The following is an 18,888-nucleotide window of genomic DNA, read 5'->3' as shown; positions in this document are numbered from 1 at the left end:
TTTTTTCCTCAAATCATTAAATGGAAATTACCAGCGAGATGATTGAATCGGTTCTCTTGAGTATCTTTGCTGTGTAAAGGCCCTGATATATACAAGTTCCTAATCGTTCTTCGTTCAGGGGTAAAAAAGTTTGAAATAGCTGAGCAACGGTATACTGTTTGCAAACATTCAGACACAGAGAATGGCTTTCGCTGCAAATGGCACAGGAGTGAAAGAGGGTATCGGAGAAGATCTGATTCCTTTTGTTGACTAATTAAACAAAAGCATTCACATGACATGGTCTTGGAAAATGACTATGCAAAAGATCGAACAGATGTAGGTAAATTTGCGCACGGTGTTCATGTTGACTGATCTTGACAGACTGAAAAACTTAAGTAGAGATTCAGGTAACACCTATCGATGCGGTGGACCAATGGCAGTAAGTAGGTGTTTAACAACCGGTTAGAATTTTTGCGGTTTAACTCCAAAACACCTTTTTTTGGCCAGATTTTGTTCTAAATGACGTCACAACCATACGTTCTTCGATTTTGTATTAAGTATATCAGGGGCTTAAGGCCAGTCAGATGAGAAAAATGATCCATTATCCATAAACATTAAATAAATATATGTAAATATATGCAAGTCTAACAGAATAGGAGCAAGAATCCAGGGTCTTCATATCAGAGTAAAAGCTGATGTTCTTTTCTGCAAAATAACCAAACCTCTCTCAGATTTCTCTCAATCTCTCTCTTTCTTCTGACTCTTGTGTGAGCTTTTCACAATGTGTGTGGTTGTGTTTGAATGTAAATGTTTATTTCCAAAGCTGGTAAATCACAGTTATTATATTTATGAAGTGCTGCTTTTATTTGCCTTGTTAGGAACGAGTCTGTCAAAGTTGAACCTACAATTATAGTGTTTTTGTTAATAGAAACTTTTCTCACAGGTTTGGTTTAGTTTAGTTAGATGGCTTTTAAAATCCTCAGTAGCAGATGTCTGATTGAGTTAGAGTTAAATATCATGATTTATGACGTGTGCATTCCATGCAGTTTTGAAGCAAGTTTTAGAGGGGAAATGCCTTGAGGATATGAGCAGCATGAGACGGTTTTCTTTGTGAGGGATATAGCTGCTTATAAAAGCACATAGGATTTTTTTAAGTATATGAACCATAGAGTGCGTGTGTGTGGGGGTGCATTTCCTCTATACTATCAGGGTGTTCATACCTGGAGGATGTTGAAGGATTTAAATAGGGCGGGGACAGGAGAACACCTGCGGGCATCCACCAGGACAGTCAAACCCAGAGCACTAACTTCCTTCCTGTAACACATATATGCAGAGTAATTTCAAGGTTAAACACGGTTGATGAAGGTAGTGCAAATTAATAACTTACGCAATGGTTTGTTGCCCAAAATACTAAAAAACAGCACAAGTGAAAGTAGAAGTAATGTGCAAACGTTTTCGGCACATAACATGTTTCACGAAAATCTTTGTCTTATGATGGTTATTTAGTGTGTCAATAGGACATGTACAAACTGTAAATGTTAGACTCCCAGATATTCCTTTTGCAAATAAAACAGATTAGAATAGAAGAACAGGGAGCCATGCAACAGATGGCATGTCCCCCACAAAGCCCCCCACTGAACAGAGTCAGTCTGGGATTACATGAAGACACAGAAGCAATTGGGACAGTCTAAATAGATAGAAGAACTGTGGTACATTTTCCAAGATGCATCAAAGATCCCATTTGCCAACAACCAAGAAAAACTGTGTCATGGTGTACCTAGGAGAATTGGTGCTGTTTTGTAGACAAAGGTGGTCACACCAAATATTGATTTAGCTTTTTTATGTTTAATGGACTTAAATTGATGAATGAAAACTATTTTCATCCTCACTATCCAACTTTTTTCACAAGTACCTTTTTTCTGTAAATCCTCTAACAAATTACTGACAAAAAGCATAGGATTTGTAGCAGATGAAGTTGAATAGTAGTTCACCTGAGTGTGGTGTAGAAGAAGACCATTATCCGCACCAGCTCTCCACTGTTGCAGTTTGGATTCAACCAGACAGTGTTTCTCATTGTCACTGTTACAAGTGCATGGCCTGATTTATCTCTTGTTCCTAAAATTCAAAAGGTCAGTAGGTGAGGTGTTTTTTTTAGCATGTTAATCCAAACCTAAATTCAAAGCAATTATTAGTGTTGGAGGCAGTTCCTTACCAGGCAGGCAGAGCACTCCTGAGCTCAGGACATCAGGGTTGATGTCATGGACCTCACTCAGAGCAGTCTGGGTCCTCTGGGTGATAATTGGTAGTGGTAGGGAATCTGCTCTCTGGCTCTTACCCGGCAAAGTGGCAGCAGACAGGTGGCAAACATTACGGTCTACTCTGTGACTGGATGCTGAAAAATTAAGATTTGTTGAGTGATTTTTTTTAACACAAAGAAGTCTGTTTACAGCCAAGTCTGCAACAGTCATTCCACAATCTGTTTTATCATTAAAGACAATAACACTCTCTGTTTTAGGCTTCAGTAAGAGCACAGATAACATTGATTTAATCAGTATTACTTTGTGTTTGCTGCAATTTTTGATTGCTCGGTAACACATAATGGAGTTAACTAGGAGTCTGACCGTCTAACCGTTGGATTATAAAGCCTTCAGATGTCTGTGTGCGAACACTATTTTGCTCAACCTCAAAAGTTCATTAAAATAGCTAAATCTCAATAAGTACAAAGCTATTCAGACTCCGATGTCAAAAACTGAGGATTGTTCACATGACACATCTCTGAATTACGTCAGTAGGCCCACAATCTCAAAATCCACTAACAAACACTATCATAGAGACGCCCAGTAACAAGTCTGAGCATTTGCCCAGTCTGAACCAGTACGTGGCTTGGCATCAAAATCGCAAAAACTCTGCTAACAAATATAAAAGCAGTCCATGTATCACTTCGTGAATCGAACCATGGGGTGGCTTGAATCTGTGCCCCAAATTCCTGACAGCATGATAGGGCTCAGTGATAAATTGAGATCAGCTTCCGAGTGTCATAAAGCTAAAGATTTGCTCCATTGCACTGCCACGCTCTAAAACAGATGAGATACAGTACTGGGAATTGAAAATGTAGCCCAGGACTCGTAAAACAGCTTACACAAGGACAAGGAAAACTGGGATGTATCATTGCGAAGAATAATCTGGCTGAGTTCGCTATATTACAAGAGGGATTTGCACTGTAACAGCAGATGTGAAGTTCTGAGGAAAGAAATATAAACATATTGGAATGTTTTTCTTCCGCCAAAAAAACTAAATTAAACCTTTTACCCCCTTGAAGCCCCTCTCTCACTCCATCTCTTTTGATTTTCCTCCTTGTCCATGCTCTGGCCACAAACTCCTCACATTGAGGAAGTCAACCATATGAGCCCCCGAGGAGCCAAGTACTGCCCCAGACAAAACAGAGTTGAGAGGGTCTTGGCTTCACACCCTCTCACCAGTCTGGAGTTCAGCCTGGAAAAGGCCATGGGCCATCACCTCTGCCTTTCTTCCATTTTATCATGCATTTATCATGCATTTATTTCTTCTATATTTCCTCTGATTTGGCTGTGGACTCAGAATAGCAAAACCATTGGGATCATTTCTAAAATATACCATTTATAACAAGTTATTTCCATACAGCAGCTACATTTATTGTCCTAATAATGTGTCTATTGAGTATGTACCTTCCAGTGAATGTGTATATATCCTGTATGTGTGTCTGTTCTAAACATCACACATCACTAAATGCAGTGCTCAGAACAAACATTCACAAATCAAATGATACTCACTTGCGGAACAATTACTGAGGTTATCCATATAACCTAGTTCCTCAGTCTTTTTCTTCCATCTGTTCTGCTCATCAGCTCACTCTCACAGCCTGAATTCATATCAAAGTCTCTGCTGCTTTTTAAGCTGAAGAGGTTTTATAGAGCCTAAAATCATTGTGCAAAGGCAATTTGCCTTTCAAAAAATGCTCTCAGCAAACTGCTGACACTGAAGTTTTGATGTTTAACTTTTCTATTTATATGCTCAATCTTATTTAATTGAAACTGTGTATTAAGATTAGACAAACCTGAAATCCTCAGAATTTTTTTTTTATGAATGATAAATAGAATAAACAAAACAAAAACTGGCAAATAAGCAACATGTTTTGTCTATAGAGGTAATAATAGCTTTAGTACTGAAGCTCGAACAATGATTTGGGTTTGTGAACCACCCACTATGAGAGAAAGGATAAGATCTATCGTAGTCAAACTACAACAACAAACACACCGTAATTTCTTCTTTCTGCTGTTCATTTCTTCAAAGAAGTGCAACCCACACCCATTCTCCATTACTGAAACACTCTACAATCCCCCCACCTGTACCACATCTGAGTCAAGTGAACACATCCAAATCTGCTGGATGAAAAGGAAGGAGAGGAAAGGGAGGTGGGACATTGATATCAACTTAAAAATATGACCAATAATTAGTCATAGCCATGTAGATCTACTTCCACTACAGAAAGCACATTATTTTGGTGAATCGCTCTTAATCTGCAAATACAATACAGTATGAACGTACAGATAACCATCTCCCGACCATGCAAAACATCCTCAGACTACATGCAATATCAGCCTGACTCACGGCAAACAGTATCCAAATATAGAGTTCAATCAAAATGAAAGCATGATTAAATTACCAAAGTATACAAAGCAGAATTCCTGCACATGACCCAGGCTTCTCTTCAGCCATTTCATTTTACTATTCAGATGTGAAACACTGTCTATCTTGGTCAGTGTTCTGTGGAATACATGTGTGTGTCTAAATTTGAAAACAAACCGTCTAGATGCCAGAAAATGACCTGCAATGAAGCCAGTCCTTGTAAAGCAACCTGTCTAAGTAAAACCAGACCCTCTCATGCCTTTCTTTTAGTCATTTCTCCTGAAGAGAAAAGCAGCTCTATCAGGCCATAGCACAGGCAATTTGACACCCATTTGTAACTTGGTCTGCGACTGAAGGTCCGGCATAGGGACAACCTCAAGACAATAACCTGATAAACTAGAGTAAACTATATACTAGGTTTTCATGCCAGTGGATGAATGGTGATAAAAATTACTCACAACAAAAAGCACCTGCAAATTAGCATGATACATTTTCATGAAAATAAAAAGATAAAAAGTGAGGAATAACAAAAAAAAAGAAATAAGTGAATTGTGACGAGGAGGCGGCTATGGCCAAGCCATGAGGATGCACGCCTGGCACTGAGATGTCCCAATCAGTGGGAGAGAGACAGAGAGGGAGAGATACAGAGAGACACTCTCTCGCTGATTGGGGCAACTCAGCACCAGGAGTGCATCCTCACGGCCTGGCCACTCCCTCGTCACATGAATTTAAAGCAGAAATGTAATTCATATAATGAGGATGAAATGGTGAAGAGGGTTATGAATGAAGTGAAGGAGGAAAAGGAAGAGAAGCAGGTGCATTGACATCAGCCGAGGCAGTGGAGGGAATCTTAAGATGCAATGGAGACACTCTGGAGGCAGCTGTCTTAGATGCAACTGTTAAGATGAGGAAATGGAGATGGTGCCAATGGAAAATAGTAGAAAAATTGAGAGATTTTTATAAAAAGGAAGAAAGCTTGTGGATAAAGTAAAGGTGAGAGGGATGGACTTTGGTAAAGATGACTCTACCTTTTTCTTCCTGCTGATGGTAATGGGACTCTATGTCTGCTTGATGTTGATGGTCTGCTGGAGAGCCATTTACAGAGGAAGTAACCCCATCCTCTTGCCTCTCCTCCTTTTCCCCCTTTAACTCCTCCTTTCTTTTTTGCACTCCTCCAACTGCGGTGGGTGTGTCCTCTACCTTTATCAGTGTGTCCTGATAGTATCTGTCAATTTGTTCTGGGCATGTGTGTCCATTTGTGATTGACACCTCTGAGGATGGATCAGGGACTTGAGAGCATGTTGACATGACTCTATTTTCAGAATAGCTGGTCACTATGACCTCCTGCTCACTCACAACCACAGGGAATCTCACAGTATCGCTCTCAGTGTCCTTTGAGCTTATGGTCACCTTACATCTCTCCTCTGCCTCCTCTTCCTCCTCCCCTTTCTCTTCAACTTTGGTTTGTTTCTCCATGTTTGTTACAATAGAGGATTTGTACTCCTTCTGAACTCGAGAGTTTGTTGCCATGGAGGCAGATATGGGAGTGGTATCTACCAGACCTGTTTGAGTGGTTTCAACTTCTTCTGTCACACTTAAAGCTAGTATATCACTCTCTGTCTCTCTTTCGGTCTCTCTACTGCTTTCATTTTTCACCTGTTCTGCCTCCTTACTAGGCAACATTTCCCCTTCTTCTCCTTCTGCATGTTCTTCCTTTGTCTTGTAACCTTCTGGGAGTTCTACCACTTTCTCATTGACTGTGTCCTCACAGGGCTCTGTCCTCAACTGTGAAATGGGCATAACCAGATCCTCCCTATGCACTGTGGTGATGGAGGCCAAGTCTATTTGTTCCCTTTGCAGAGTAGCTGAAACAGGCCTTGATACTTCCTCAGCACTGGGACTATAATCACTGTCAGATACATTATTGTCACTGCTACAGTCACTAAATGTCTGGCGGTTCTCATTTACTGCAATAGGGTTGGGGACTGACTGGCTTGCAGGACACCCTTGCTCAGCGGGTGCATGGATGTGTGTGAGTATCTGACATTGTCTGAGCTCTGATTGCTTGGTCTGTTTCTGCAAAGACACACTGACAGCTAGAGGCTCAGAAACTGGCACTCTATTAATCTGCATTTCAGAACTGCCTTTAAAATCACTGTCACCTCTCACCTGCTCAGATTCAGGAACAGACATAAAGGGTTCAATAGTAGCTGGGAAACCTTGCTCTGTGTTTTTACTTTCTAAAGTACCAGTTAAAACTTCATTTTCTGGCTGTAATGAGTGAGCTACTTTGCTGTCTGGTTGTGATGTAAGGACTGATCTGTAGTTTGTTTGTGATGCATTTAGTGGCTCATTGTATAGATGTGATGTCTTGATTAGCTTGCTGTCTGGTTGTGATGCGTTGACTGGTTTGCTGTCTGGTTGTGATGCGTTGACTGGTTTGCTGTCTGGTTGTGATGCGCTGACTGGTTTGCTGTCTGGTTGTGATGCGCTGACTGGTTTGCTGTCTGGTTGTGATGCGCTGACTGGTTTGCTGTCTGGTTGTGATGCGCTGACTGGTTTGCTGTCTGGTTGTGATGCGCTGACTGGTTTGCTGTCTGGTTGTGAAGTGTTGACTGGTTTGCTGTCTGGTTGTGATGTGCTGCCTGGTTGTGATGTGCTGTCTGGTTGTGATGTGCTGTCTGGTTTGCTGTCTGGTTGTGATGTGCTGTCTGGTTGTGATGTGCTGACTGGTTTGCTATCTGGTTGTGATGTGCTGACTGGTTTGCTGTCTGGTTGTGATGTGCTGACTGGTTTGCTGTCTGGTTGTGAAGTGTTGACTGGTTTGCTGTCTGGTTGTGATGTGCTGTCTCGTTGTGATGTGCTGTCTCGTTGTGATGTGCTGTCTCGTTGTGATGTGCTGTCTGGTTGTGATGTGCTGACTGGTTTGCTGTCTAATGGTGATGTGCAGATTGGTCTGCTGTCTGGTTGGGATGTGTTTACTGGTTTGCTATCTGGTTGAGATGTCTTGACGGGCTCATTGTCTATTTGTGATATGTTGACTGGTTTTCTGTCTATCTGTGATGTGCTGTTTAGTTTGTTGTCTAGTTGGGATGTGCTTACTGGTTTGATATCTGATTGTGATGGCATGACTGGCTCATTGTCTAGTAGTGATGTGTTGGAGGGTTTACTGTCTGGTTGTGATATGGTGCGTGTTGACATATCAGAAAATGGAGTACTATCACGGTTGGAGTGTTGAGACACAAACAGTCTTTCAGATGCAAGCATAGACACACTGTCACAAGAGGCTGTACCTGTAGCACAGGTGGGTGCAGAACATTCCACCTGCTGGTGCGGACTCTCTGCCTCTGCATAATTCAGATTTTCTTCGATCAGCATGGCACACACCATGCTCTGCGAGCATGCTCCATACTTTGGAAGACTCTCAGCTGGTTTGGCTTTAGGCTGAGTGGATGCTGCAGACTGTGGTTTATGTAGATTTCTGTAATTCATGCTAATGGCCTGAGTGAGAGAGCCTTTCTGTGGGGAAAACCGTGGTAAGGAGATATCGGCTAGCTCCACATACTCGCCCTCTGAATCCTCTAATGTGCAGCTAGAGCTCCGCCCACTGCTATCTTTATAGATCTCACTAAGAGCAGGGAGGAGCTTGACATCCTTGCTTTGATGGTCTATCTCCCCTGATTGGTCCGTAGAAGTGTCAATAAAAATCCTGCATTCTAAGTCATCAATGTTGTCCTCTTGATTTTTGGAAGAGTCCCTCTCCTCTCTGTTCCCAAGTTTCTTGGCCACACTTCTACTTTCACCTTGTCCCATAACTTTGGGGGGCCGGCTGATAAACTCCGGATGAACAATATCCTCCCATGGTACCCTAAAAATATCATTATCCGCTGATAAAAGACAGTGTTCCAGGGCAGTTTTTCTGACCACACTCCTCTCCCGGTTGATGGAGTCCAGCCAGTCCATGGTAAATAGAGAGGTGTATGCTAGCTGAGACACGTCCAGCTCCTCCACATGTTGCCCGCTAACTGCCAGACACTTCACTGTGATGCGTGGAGGGCTTTTAGGTGATGGTGTCACTTGCAAGTAGAAGTCACTAGGACGTAGCACACGCCAGTCCAATGAGGAGAGTTGGATTATGACCTTCTCATGGACACACAGTGGCCAGCCTTCATGACGAAACAGGAAACCACAGTATGGGAACTGTAGAGAGAAGAGTAAAACAATCAGTCGGATAATCCATCATTAAAATCACACTGTTGGTAAGTTACAAAGACAGACTGTTTTTCTGATTTCTGTTGCCTTTCTGTTGTCTAAACTTTCCCAAAAATATATTTCAAGTTTTAATATATTGACAATAAAAATAAACTCCCCAAACTAGTGACAGTTAGTGGTACGATTCTATCAATGAGTAATCTATGGAGAAAACCATGGATTAATACATCTAGTTATATTATTATGTGGCACATACATTTTTCAGGCCTTTATAAAAGCAGTAAGCAATTTTTCCTATACTGTAAGTCTTAAATGGGAAACTATTGTTAACTATGGTTAACTGCCCCATAACATTATTTTCCTGATAGCTAATGAAGTTAGTGTTTTCATCACACATAATACCTTCATTCTGCATGTCCCATTTAATTCGTAAGTATTGCATTTTATGCTTCTAATAACGTGTATAATGGTACCATATTAATGTACAGTATATACATAGTTACATACTTTGATGTTTACATTGCATAGCCATTAAAATAATCACTAAATGATGTACAGCAGGGAACAGCAACCTTTTTTGGCATGAAAAGCCATTTTAATTGTCCTTTTGAATCACTGTGCCATCTCAACCGCACAGCGCAACAAAGGCAAAGCAGACTTGTTACTTTCGCAACCCTCTTCTGCAAACACTGCTCAAACTGATATGAGTCATGCCATCAGTGGCTCATTATTAGCAGTGTTTGTGTAAATTGTTTGTTTGTGCTGTTTGCCTCTGTTTTCCAGCGCCGTTTCGTCACACTTTAACAATGTTCGGCTTTCCATTAAGTTCATAACTAGTTCAACTACTCCTATCTCTCGCAATCGCTCGCGTGCGAGTAATTACCACGTGCAAATGGTGGATCAAACTATTATTTGCAGCCCTCCTACGGTACCACAGCGGATCCCCTTGGCCTTGACATGTTGAGGACCCTTGACCTAATTTAGGGCTGTTTTAAATTAAATTATACATTCGAATATACGTCAAATTTAAGGAAAAAAAACCCATTAAAATGCTAATACTGTGCATTTGAATTTTTAATGTGTGCCAAACACTGATGATGACTTCAAATCAAATCGCATTCTTGTGCGAAAAATGGCTAGGGCAACAAATATATTTTATCAGATAGAGGGAGTCTTAAGATGCTTTTAAAGTTCTTTTTAATTAGACAGCATCTAAAAAAAACAGCACCTGCTTTGCACGAGACACTGAATAAACAATAACAAAGTGAAACAAAGACATTTGTCTAGTACGCATTTACATGCGCAAAAACAAATGGGTGGTTGCAAAAAATTTTGGTGTGAACAGCCCCTTACAGTAGGTGAAGGTCTTTGGCCATTGCATCTCATAAAAGCATTTCTCAGATAAAGCAATGAGTTTTTAAACGCTTTGTCCGCGTCTCGAGATCCTCGCGTTCGGTTCCATTCTGTTGTGTTCCGTCTGTTTGAACAGTATTTTATAGCACAATAGTTTGAACAGCCCCTGGCCTGTGCTCATAGTCTGAGTTCAGCCGAATACCACTACTATCTGGGAATATTGGTACCCTACATACAACTATAATGAATAAAATACAATCTGATATATCTCTGTTATTATAACTTGAGTCTGGATTAGTATGCTCTGGAATCAGTTCAAGTTTAACACCATGTGAACTGTCTATAGAAGCTTTTTTTATCGGTGTATAGATATAACATCAACACGCACGGGCGAATTCTGTATGTATGCAATTTCCCGTGAAATCCATTCCGACAGCTCGAAAATATAAATTATTATTATAGGTTTATCAAAGTGTATTTATGTAAAGACATGGTTTGGAATATGGATTTTTGTTGCACTCTCTCATTAATTACATTTTATTATTTATTAACAAAAAATAAAAAGTGATATAGTGTAGAGTTAAGGTAAAAATTTGAATTTAGTTTCTGTGCCCAACTGACAGCCCTAACCTAATGTCAACATTCTGCCACTTGTAGCATGTTTTTGCGAATCCATCCTATTTAATGAACACAGTAAATAGCACAGATAATGAGATCACAGTGACTTGTGGATTTTTTTTATTGTTGAATTAAAATGCCTCTAGACTGTGCAGTGAGATGGTTTAGACAATAAGCCATTTTACTGTAACTCAATTTTAGTCACTCTGTACCCCATTTCATTCATTTGCATGAATTTTGCTCTCAGTAAAAAGTCTAAATTGGGTTTACTACTACGTAAGTGGACTGGGAGACTAACATTCAATAAAGAATGAGAAAATGGCCCAAGAAAGTCCCAACAGAAATCCACAGTTCATTGGGGTTCTTCCTATATGCCTTGACAGTCATCACATACTGTAATACTGACCCATTCTCTGTGTAACATGATGCATATGTGCTTTCAGATATACAGGCAATGAACTGAATATTCTGCTTGAGTTTGACTCCGGTTAGCTGAAAAGGACCCATTTTCTTTGAAAGGCAGAGCAAGGCAAGGGAGGAAGAAAAGTAGTGTGTACTTGTGCTGAGGGTATGATGGGGGTGAAAGGGCTTTTTATTCACAGACCTCTCAGTTTAAGCTTCTGTGTCCCATTATTATATCCTCATTCACTTAAAAAAAAAATGACCCCAGGTGCAGCAAGTAGGAGCTGTTCCCACAGTGTTCAAGAGAGCACACATTGACAAATAAATGCACACATAAACACACTACAAAAAAATATTACCTCTCTATCCCCTGACACTGACCCTAACCTCATGGTACACCACAGATATTCCTTTGTGCGAGTCTGCAAAAAGCAACAATAGGAAGTATTTGTGAGGTTTCTCTGTTGTCAGAGCCAGCATAACTCACTGAGAAAGAATTGTTGTTTTTTTGTTGTTTTTTTTATGGTGGATCGGCACTACTGTTAGCATTGACACCATTGAAAGAAAATCATGAAAGCACAAAAACACAACAAGAAAATCAATGGAAATGTGATTGCGTAATTATCAATGTTTAAGATTCAATCTCATCAAATTGAGCTTTGGTGCTTATACAGGCAATGTGAGTTAGAGTCATTCCCCTGTTGAAAAGACCAGCATTGCTGTTCACTAGCTTAAGTTGTGTTTTGGTTGCTGGTCCCCAAGAATGGGATGCTGGTGTGCTGGTGTCCACAACAGGCTTTTAAACTAGCTTAACCAGCTTCATCATAAAGATAATGCTGGTCAAGTTTTGCTGGTGAAAATCATGGCTATGCTGGTCCAACAGCTAGACCACCACCAAAACAGCACTAACCAGCATAATCCAGCCGAGACCATCATGGGAATACCATTCCCCCATTATTTCCTGTCCACTGTAATTATGACAGAAAAGAGGCCTTATATAAAAAAGAAAAAAAAAGAAAACATACTTTTGGGAATATGCGGGTATCATAAAGAAAACTCTAACTGAGGAACCAGCACCTGAAGTGGAGTATACAAACGTGAGTGTGTGCACAGACAGCTGTGTGTGTTCATGTCTTTGCGTTTCATGTGTGAGGGCCACACTAAACATCTGGCTAAGAAAAATCCCTGAACTCTGAAGCACCGATAGAACCTCTAGGGGCTTTTTCTCAAATAACCAAAACAAGAAGTACTAACACAAACTTTTGGGCCAACAGGCTTGCCCTGCCTTTTGTTTCACATACTGTACACGTGTGTGTGTTCCGAGTACACCCTCATGAGGACTAATGATAAGTGGGGGCTCAGCTAACAAAACATGGAGCACAGAAGATGACAAGACAGAACAAAACCAGAGAGAGAGGAAGAGAACACTCACAATACAGTCATGAATGTTGAGCTGAGATAAAGAAAGAAAATGAGTAAAGTAGTGAGTAAGAGAGAGGGAGTAGAATGAGAGGGAAATGTGTCACACACATGCATCCTCCAAGTGAGTGAAAGTCTATGGCATGTCTATTGACCATTTCAAGACGGTTTGAGGAATTGACGTCTTTTTGTTCCTTGAACATTCCCTGCTAGACGCGAACTCAGACTGCATTCTGAACTGGATAAATCCCTATCCGAAAGGCACTCTGAAGGGACAACAATAATAATAATAGTCATGCTGAAAGATCACTTAAAACGGAAATTCCAATTAAAATGACTGAGTTGGAGTTCTGAATTGCCCTGAAAACTCCACATCTTTTAGCCTTTCAAGCACTCACAGTGGATGGTAAAGTGTTCAAAGGGAATAGGGCATAGGGATCATCCCTTCTGAAATGGAACACACCCTCATTCAATACAACAGTGGGAGGTGCTTCATTCATAGTGACTTAAACACGATTGGCGTTACTAACATTAACACGATTGTCAAAATGACATTATTAAAATGTAGACCAGGTTTGTCAGGAGTCTGGATGCTCCCTGAATCCCTGGGTCAAATGGAAATTAAAGAGTTTAGATCTCCGAAAAAGCAAAGTCAAATGGACACATGAACTGCGTGAGTGAAGCAAGACAGCTGGATGGATATGAGCAGTAATAACAACTGTAGCACACATCTTATCTCTGGTAGGTGAATGAAATTTATACCAACTAATTGTAAGTTTGAGAGGTAAAGCACTAAAAGGTAGTATCGCCCCAATTATAATGAATGAAGCTGCGCAGGTAATTTACATTTACATTTGTCATTAGCAGATGCTTTCATCCAGAAGAAAGAGACAAAATCCTTTTTTATCATTAGAAAATAAATCCTTACCTTATCCACAGGTTAAGTAGACACATTTTTTATTAATTTGTTATAGTTTACATCCTTAAAATTGTCTATACACCGATCAATGTGTGTCTGAAAGCGATGAATCAAGAGAAATTTGTCATCAAGTATATATTCTGAGTAGCACTTCTTTTGTGATTCCAAAAAATTGAGGTACAAAACATCTTTGGATGGTAGGGAATAGGCATTCCATTCACTTTACGTTCAGGCACCATGGGCTACACAGAAGTGAGGAAGGAGGCAGATTACCTGTCGGTCCCTGAAATCCTTAAAAAAAAAAAAAAAAAAAAAGTGTTTACATTACTCAGCCCAGCCCAGCCCAGCCCATTCCATTCCCTCTTTTGTGTATCGTTATTATCCTTTTCCTTCTCAATCTCTAAAATTAAAGGAAATTTTAACACTCACACATGCATCTTGTTGAATGCTCTGTAGGATGTGTTTAGCAGGCACCAGGAAGTCGATGAGGTAGCGTAGCCCGTCTCCACGGTATGTCCTCTCAACCACGTCTAGCACCTGGCACAGCACAGTAGCCGCAGTGGTCTCGAACGGAGGGTACAGGGCGGAGAGTGTGCTCTGAATACAGCTGTCCAGAGATTCAGAGTCCTATAGAGAAACAAACAACACCATCATTGGAAGCGGTAGAAATTAACAAGACCTTAACATTAACCATCTATTAATTTAGGACCCAAGCACTGTGAAATATCTACAGAGTATTTTATTGCATCGTAAAATGTTATCGTCAATCACATCAAATTTGTTTTTTTTTGTTATTGATACACAGAGCATGCTACAAGTCTTCAGTTAGGCCACAAGTCCTCAGAACTGCATGAAAAACTATGCTGTTCATCACATCTGATAGACTTAAGGCCCTGATGTACTTCATATGAAATTGAAGAACTAACTGGTATGATGTAATTTAGAACAAAATCAGACCAAAAAGGTGTTTTTGCTTTTGTTTTGGTGGTTCGTAACAGCTCTTTTCTACAGAACATTTAGGAAAACTTCTAACTGGCTGCTAAACACCTTCTGGTCCACGTCATGTGTACGTGTGACCAGAAGCACCACCTCCTACTTTGTTCACGTTTTTCAGTACGTATTCAACACAAGTTATTAGCCAGCTGGTGCAAATTTACCAACATCTGTAGGATCGGTCGCATTGTGACATTTTCCAAGGCCATGCCATTCGATTTTTGTTTGTTTGTTTGTTTAATTAGTCAACAAAATAATAAAATCTACTCAAATACTCTTCAGTGCCTATTCACTCATGTGCCTTCGGCAGTGAAAGCCACTCACACTGCCATAAGTAAGCTTATCATAATTATTTTGTCTTTATTCTGCACATTAACACTTTTATACACTCATCTTTACAGTAATATCAGTAATCATAAATTACAATAACGGAGTGTAATCAGCACAAATTTGGGTCATGAATTCACAATGTAAACAATACACATTTTCTACTGCATATTTTACTTTTAAATCATCATTGAGTGGTTAAAACAGCTTATTTTACTCTTCTAGTGTGAATTCTGCTAAGAATTCTATAAAGTAATTGCTAACACATTTTAATGTCACATTTGTTAAGGTTTTACGGAGCGTCCTCATATTTAAATGCTGAGTGCCTCCCACTGCGGAGTGGCCTGTGTCGGATATTAGGGATGCACAGATACCACTTTTTCTGTTCTGATCCGATATTGGAAATCTCAGTATTTTTTGCATAATCAGTTTAGAATATCTTTACATTATTGTGTGGAACTAATTGGGTGTACTCTATAAGGGGCAGTGGTGACTCAGCGGTTAAGGCTCTGGGTTACTGACCAGAAGGTCGGGGGTTCAAGCCCCAACACCGCCAAGACACCACTGTTGGGCCCTTGACCCCATCTGCTCCAGGGGCGCCGTATCATGACTGACCCTGCACTCTGACCCAGCTTAGCTGGGATATGTGAAAAAAATGTCACTGTATATATGCAAAACATTTATGTATAATGTGTGACAATTATTTTTATATATGTAAAGAAACAAACCTCCAACTACACATTATTTCAATATAAATGTATAGCTTAAGAAAAACTTTATTATTAACTAGAATACTGGATAATGTAGCAGCAAAATTTACAGTAATTCCAGTCTAAGTCATCAGTAGAAAATAAGTTTTTAAATTTTTTGCAAAATATTTTCAACTTGTATCTGGACTTCAAATCTCTTTTTTGTTCAATTTAGTTGTAAGATATCAGCACACTTTTCATTCACACAGTTATTTTTGTAACCCATTCAACTTAAATAATATTATAATTTGTAAATAATTGATATTAATAATAATAATAATAATATATATCTCAATTGTGCACCTTTTGTCACTCACTCACTCACTAGTTCTGATTACATGCACCCGCATATCATTAGTGGCTAATGCAGGACTGCATACAGTGCATAAGGAAAGTATTCACTGCGCTTCACTTTTTCCACCTTTTGTTATGTTACAGCCTTGTTCTAAAATGTATTAAATTCATTATTTTCCTCAAAATTCTACAAACAATACCCCACAATGACAACGTGAAAGAAGTTTGTTTCAAGTTTTGCAAATTTATAAAAAAAAAATAAATAAATAAAAAAAATCACATGTACATAAGTATTCACAGCCTTGGCTCAAGACTTTGTTGAAGCACCTTTCAATATCAATTACAGCCTCAAGTCTATTTGTGAATGATGCTACAAGCTTGGCACACCTATTTTTGGGCAGTTTCTCCCATTCTTCTTTGCAGGACCTCTCAAGCTCCATCAGGTTGGATGGGGAGCGTCGGTGCACAGCCATTTTCAGGTCTCTCCAGAGATGTTCAATCGGGTTCAAGTCTGGGCTCTGGCTGGGCCACTCGAGGACATTCAAAGAGTTGTCCCATAGCCACTCCTTTGTTATCTTTGTGCTTAGGCTGTGTGCTTAGGGTCGTAGTCCTGTTGGAAGATGAACCTTCACCCCAGTCTGAGGTTTTAATCAAGGATGTCTCTGTACATTGCTGCATTCATCTTTCCCTTGATCCTGACTAATCTCCCAGTTCCTGCCGCTGAAAAACATCCTCACAGCATGATGCTGCCACCACCATGCTTCACTGTAAGGATGTATTGGCCAGGTGATGAGCGGTGCCTAGGTTTCCTCCAGACATGATGCTTGCCATTCAGGCCAAAGAGTTCAAGCTTTGTTTCATCAGACCAGAGCATTTTGTTTCTCATGGTCTGAGAGTTATTCAGGTGCCTTTTGGCAAACTCCAGGCAGGCTGTCATGAGCCTTTTACTGAGGAGGGGCTTCCGTTTGGCCACTCTACCATACAGGCCTGATTGGTGGAGTGCCGCAGAAATGGTTGTTCTTCTTGAAGATTCTCCTCTCTCCACAGAGAAATGCTGGAGCTCTGTCTGAGTGACCATCGGGTTCTTGGTCACCTCCCTGACTAAGGCCCTTCTCCCCCGATTGCTCTGTCCAGCTCTAGGAAAAGTCCTGGTGGTTCCAAACTTCTTCCATTTACGGATGATTGAGGACACTGTGCTCATTGTGACCTTCAATGCTGCAGAAATATTTCTGTACCCTTACCCAGATCTGTGCCTCGATACAATCCTGTCTCGGAGGTCTACAGACAATTCCTTGGACTTCATGGCTTGGTTTGTGATCTAACATACACTGTTAACTGTGGGACCTTATATAGACAGGTGTATGCCTTTCCAAATCATGTCCAATCAACTGAATTTACAACAGGTGGACTCCAATCAAGTTGTAGAAACATCTCAATTTTGAGTGTCATGGCAAAGGCTGTGAATACTTATGTACATGTGATTTTTCTTTTTTTAATTTTTTATAAATTTGCAAAGATTTCAAACAAACTTCTTTCACATTGTCATTATGGGGTATTATTTGTAGGATTTTGAGGGAAATAATGAATTTAATCAATTTTAGAACAAGGCTGTAACATAACAAATGGTGGAAAAAGTGAAGCGCAGTGAATACTTTCCAGATGCACTGTAAATGCACCCCTCTTTCACACACACTCTTTTTCTGTTCTTATCGATAGTATCACTAAGACTCCATACCTTTCTACTATGTCAAACATGCCTGTGTCTTCATTATTGCCTCCAAGTATCATAAGACTGTTGTGAGTTGTCAGTTCATCGTGTCTATATACCTTGTCTGGATATTACATACCTGCTGTTTGCCACTCTGCTCAACTGGATTTACTTTATATCTCTGCCTCCGTGACACCTTTAACCTTTAAACCCTCACGCTTTTATTTTGATATTCAGATAATTATTTTTGATACGCAGGAAGTCCTGTATGTGTCCGTTTGAAGGAAAGTTCACAGTAGATTAATTCGCTTCTTATTCAAATTCTGGCAAAATGCACCTCCAGTGCAGTTCTAAATGCATAGAAGTGAACCAAACTATTGAGCTTCTACATCTGAGATGTTGTCCGTGAGTAGCGCTCAAATATTGCACACCCCATGAAGGCAAAAAAATAGGCACGCCAGTGTGTAAACAGAGCAGCGCCATTCAATAATGAGCTGGAGCCGCGCGTGCATTTTATATATTTACTTATAAAACACAGCCTTTTGTGATTCACGGAGCTATTGCATGTCTTCAAGTGGCTTTGAATAAAACGCACAAGTCATATGAACTACTTTAATTGTGTTTTAATGGTTCTATTATGGTTATTTTTGGAGTTTGACAATAACAAACATGATTAACACACAGTAACGGATTTTGATCAGGCTCTTCGGACTGATACACGATCAGTTTAAAAACATCAGTATTGACTCTCGCAAGTATATTGGGGCCTTTAGAAAGTGAACCACCCAGGCCTGGTCTTGTCTGTCAAAAGCCAGACAAAGCTTTTTTCTGCAATGTCAACACGTGTCTTGAAAGTAGCTGATCTGCGTTCCTGGTGGTCTCTGTGATGGGCATTTCGCTCTGAGCAGCTCAGAAGAGCACATGGACCGGCAGTGAAACCGGAGTCTTGTAGCCAGTGGAGGCCCGAGGACCAACCAAAAAGCTGCTAAAAATATCAGCCGCTCAAACCGCAATTTAAGGGATAGGCTTCTAGTGAATTCTACTCTATTCTAGTCTGTTTGCTCTTCCTAGCGATCACCGTGTCTGCCATTCACACTTTTGTGGTTGAGCTTGTGCGTGTCGGTGTTGCTCAAAGTCATCATGTCTCATATTGAAGGCACAATACACCCCCTCAGCTCTTTTTATTATTTTTAATTCTCATTTACCATGTAGCACTATATTCACTTTCTCTCAACATATGAGGATTTATC

At 40.2% G+C, this 18,888-nt stretch overlaps 1 protein-coding gene across 3 annotated transcripts in view; it reads right to left on the bottom strand.

The window, feature by feature from the left end:
• Nucleotides 1-18,888, bottom strand: part of LOC127660099 (uncharacterized) — a 98,775-nt gene that overhangs the window by 56,789 nt on the left and 23,098 nt on the right. For all 3 annotated transcript variants that reach the window (XM_052150193.1, XM_052150178.1, XM_052150187.1), the window contains exons 2-6: nucleotides 13,997-14,194; nucleotides 5,673-8,844; nucleotides 2,192-2,371; nucleotides 1,971-2,094; nucleotides 1,200-1,293 (exon numbers count right to left, since the gene is read on the bottom strand). In XM_052150193.1, the coding sequence (XP_052006153.1) occupies nucleotides 1,200-1,293; nucleotides 1,971-2,094; nucleotides 2,192-2,371; nucleotides 5,673-8,844; nucleotides 13,997-14,194 (3,768 nt within the window). The remainder of the gene's footprint in view (nucleotides 1-1,199; nucleotides 1,294-1,970; nucleotides 2,095-2,191; nucleotides 2,372-5,672; nucleotides 8,845-13,996; nucleotides 14,195-18,888) is intronic.

Source organism: Xyrauchen texanus, chromosome 2, assembly GCF_025860055.1.
Source record: "Xyrauchen texanus isolate HMW12.3.18 chromosome 2, RBS_HiC_50CHRs, whole genome shotgun sequence".
Taxonomy (NCBI): Eukaryota; Metazoa; Chordata; class Actinopteri; order Cypriniformes; family Catostomidae; genus Xyrauchen; species Xyrauchen texanus.
The sequence above is the reverse complement of the archived record's forward strand: the minus strand, read 5'-3'. Positions and strand labels throughout refer to the sequence as shown.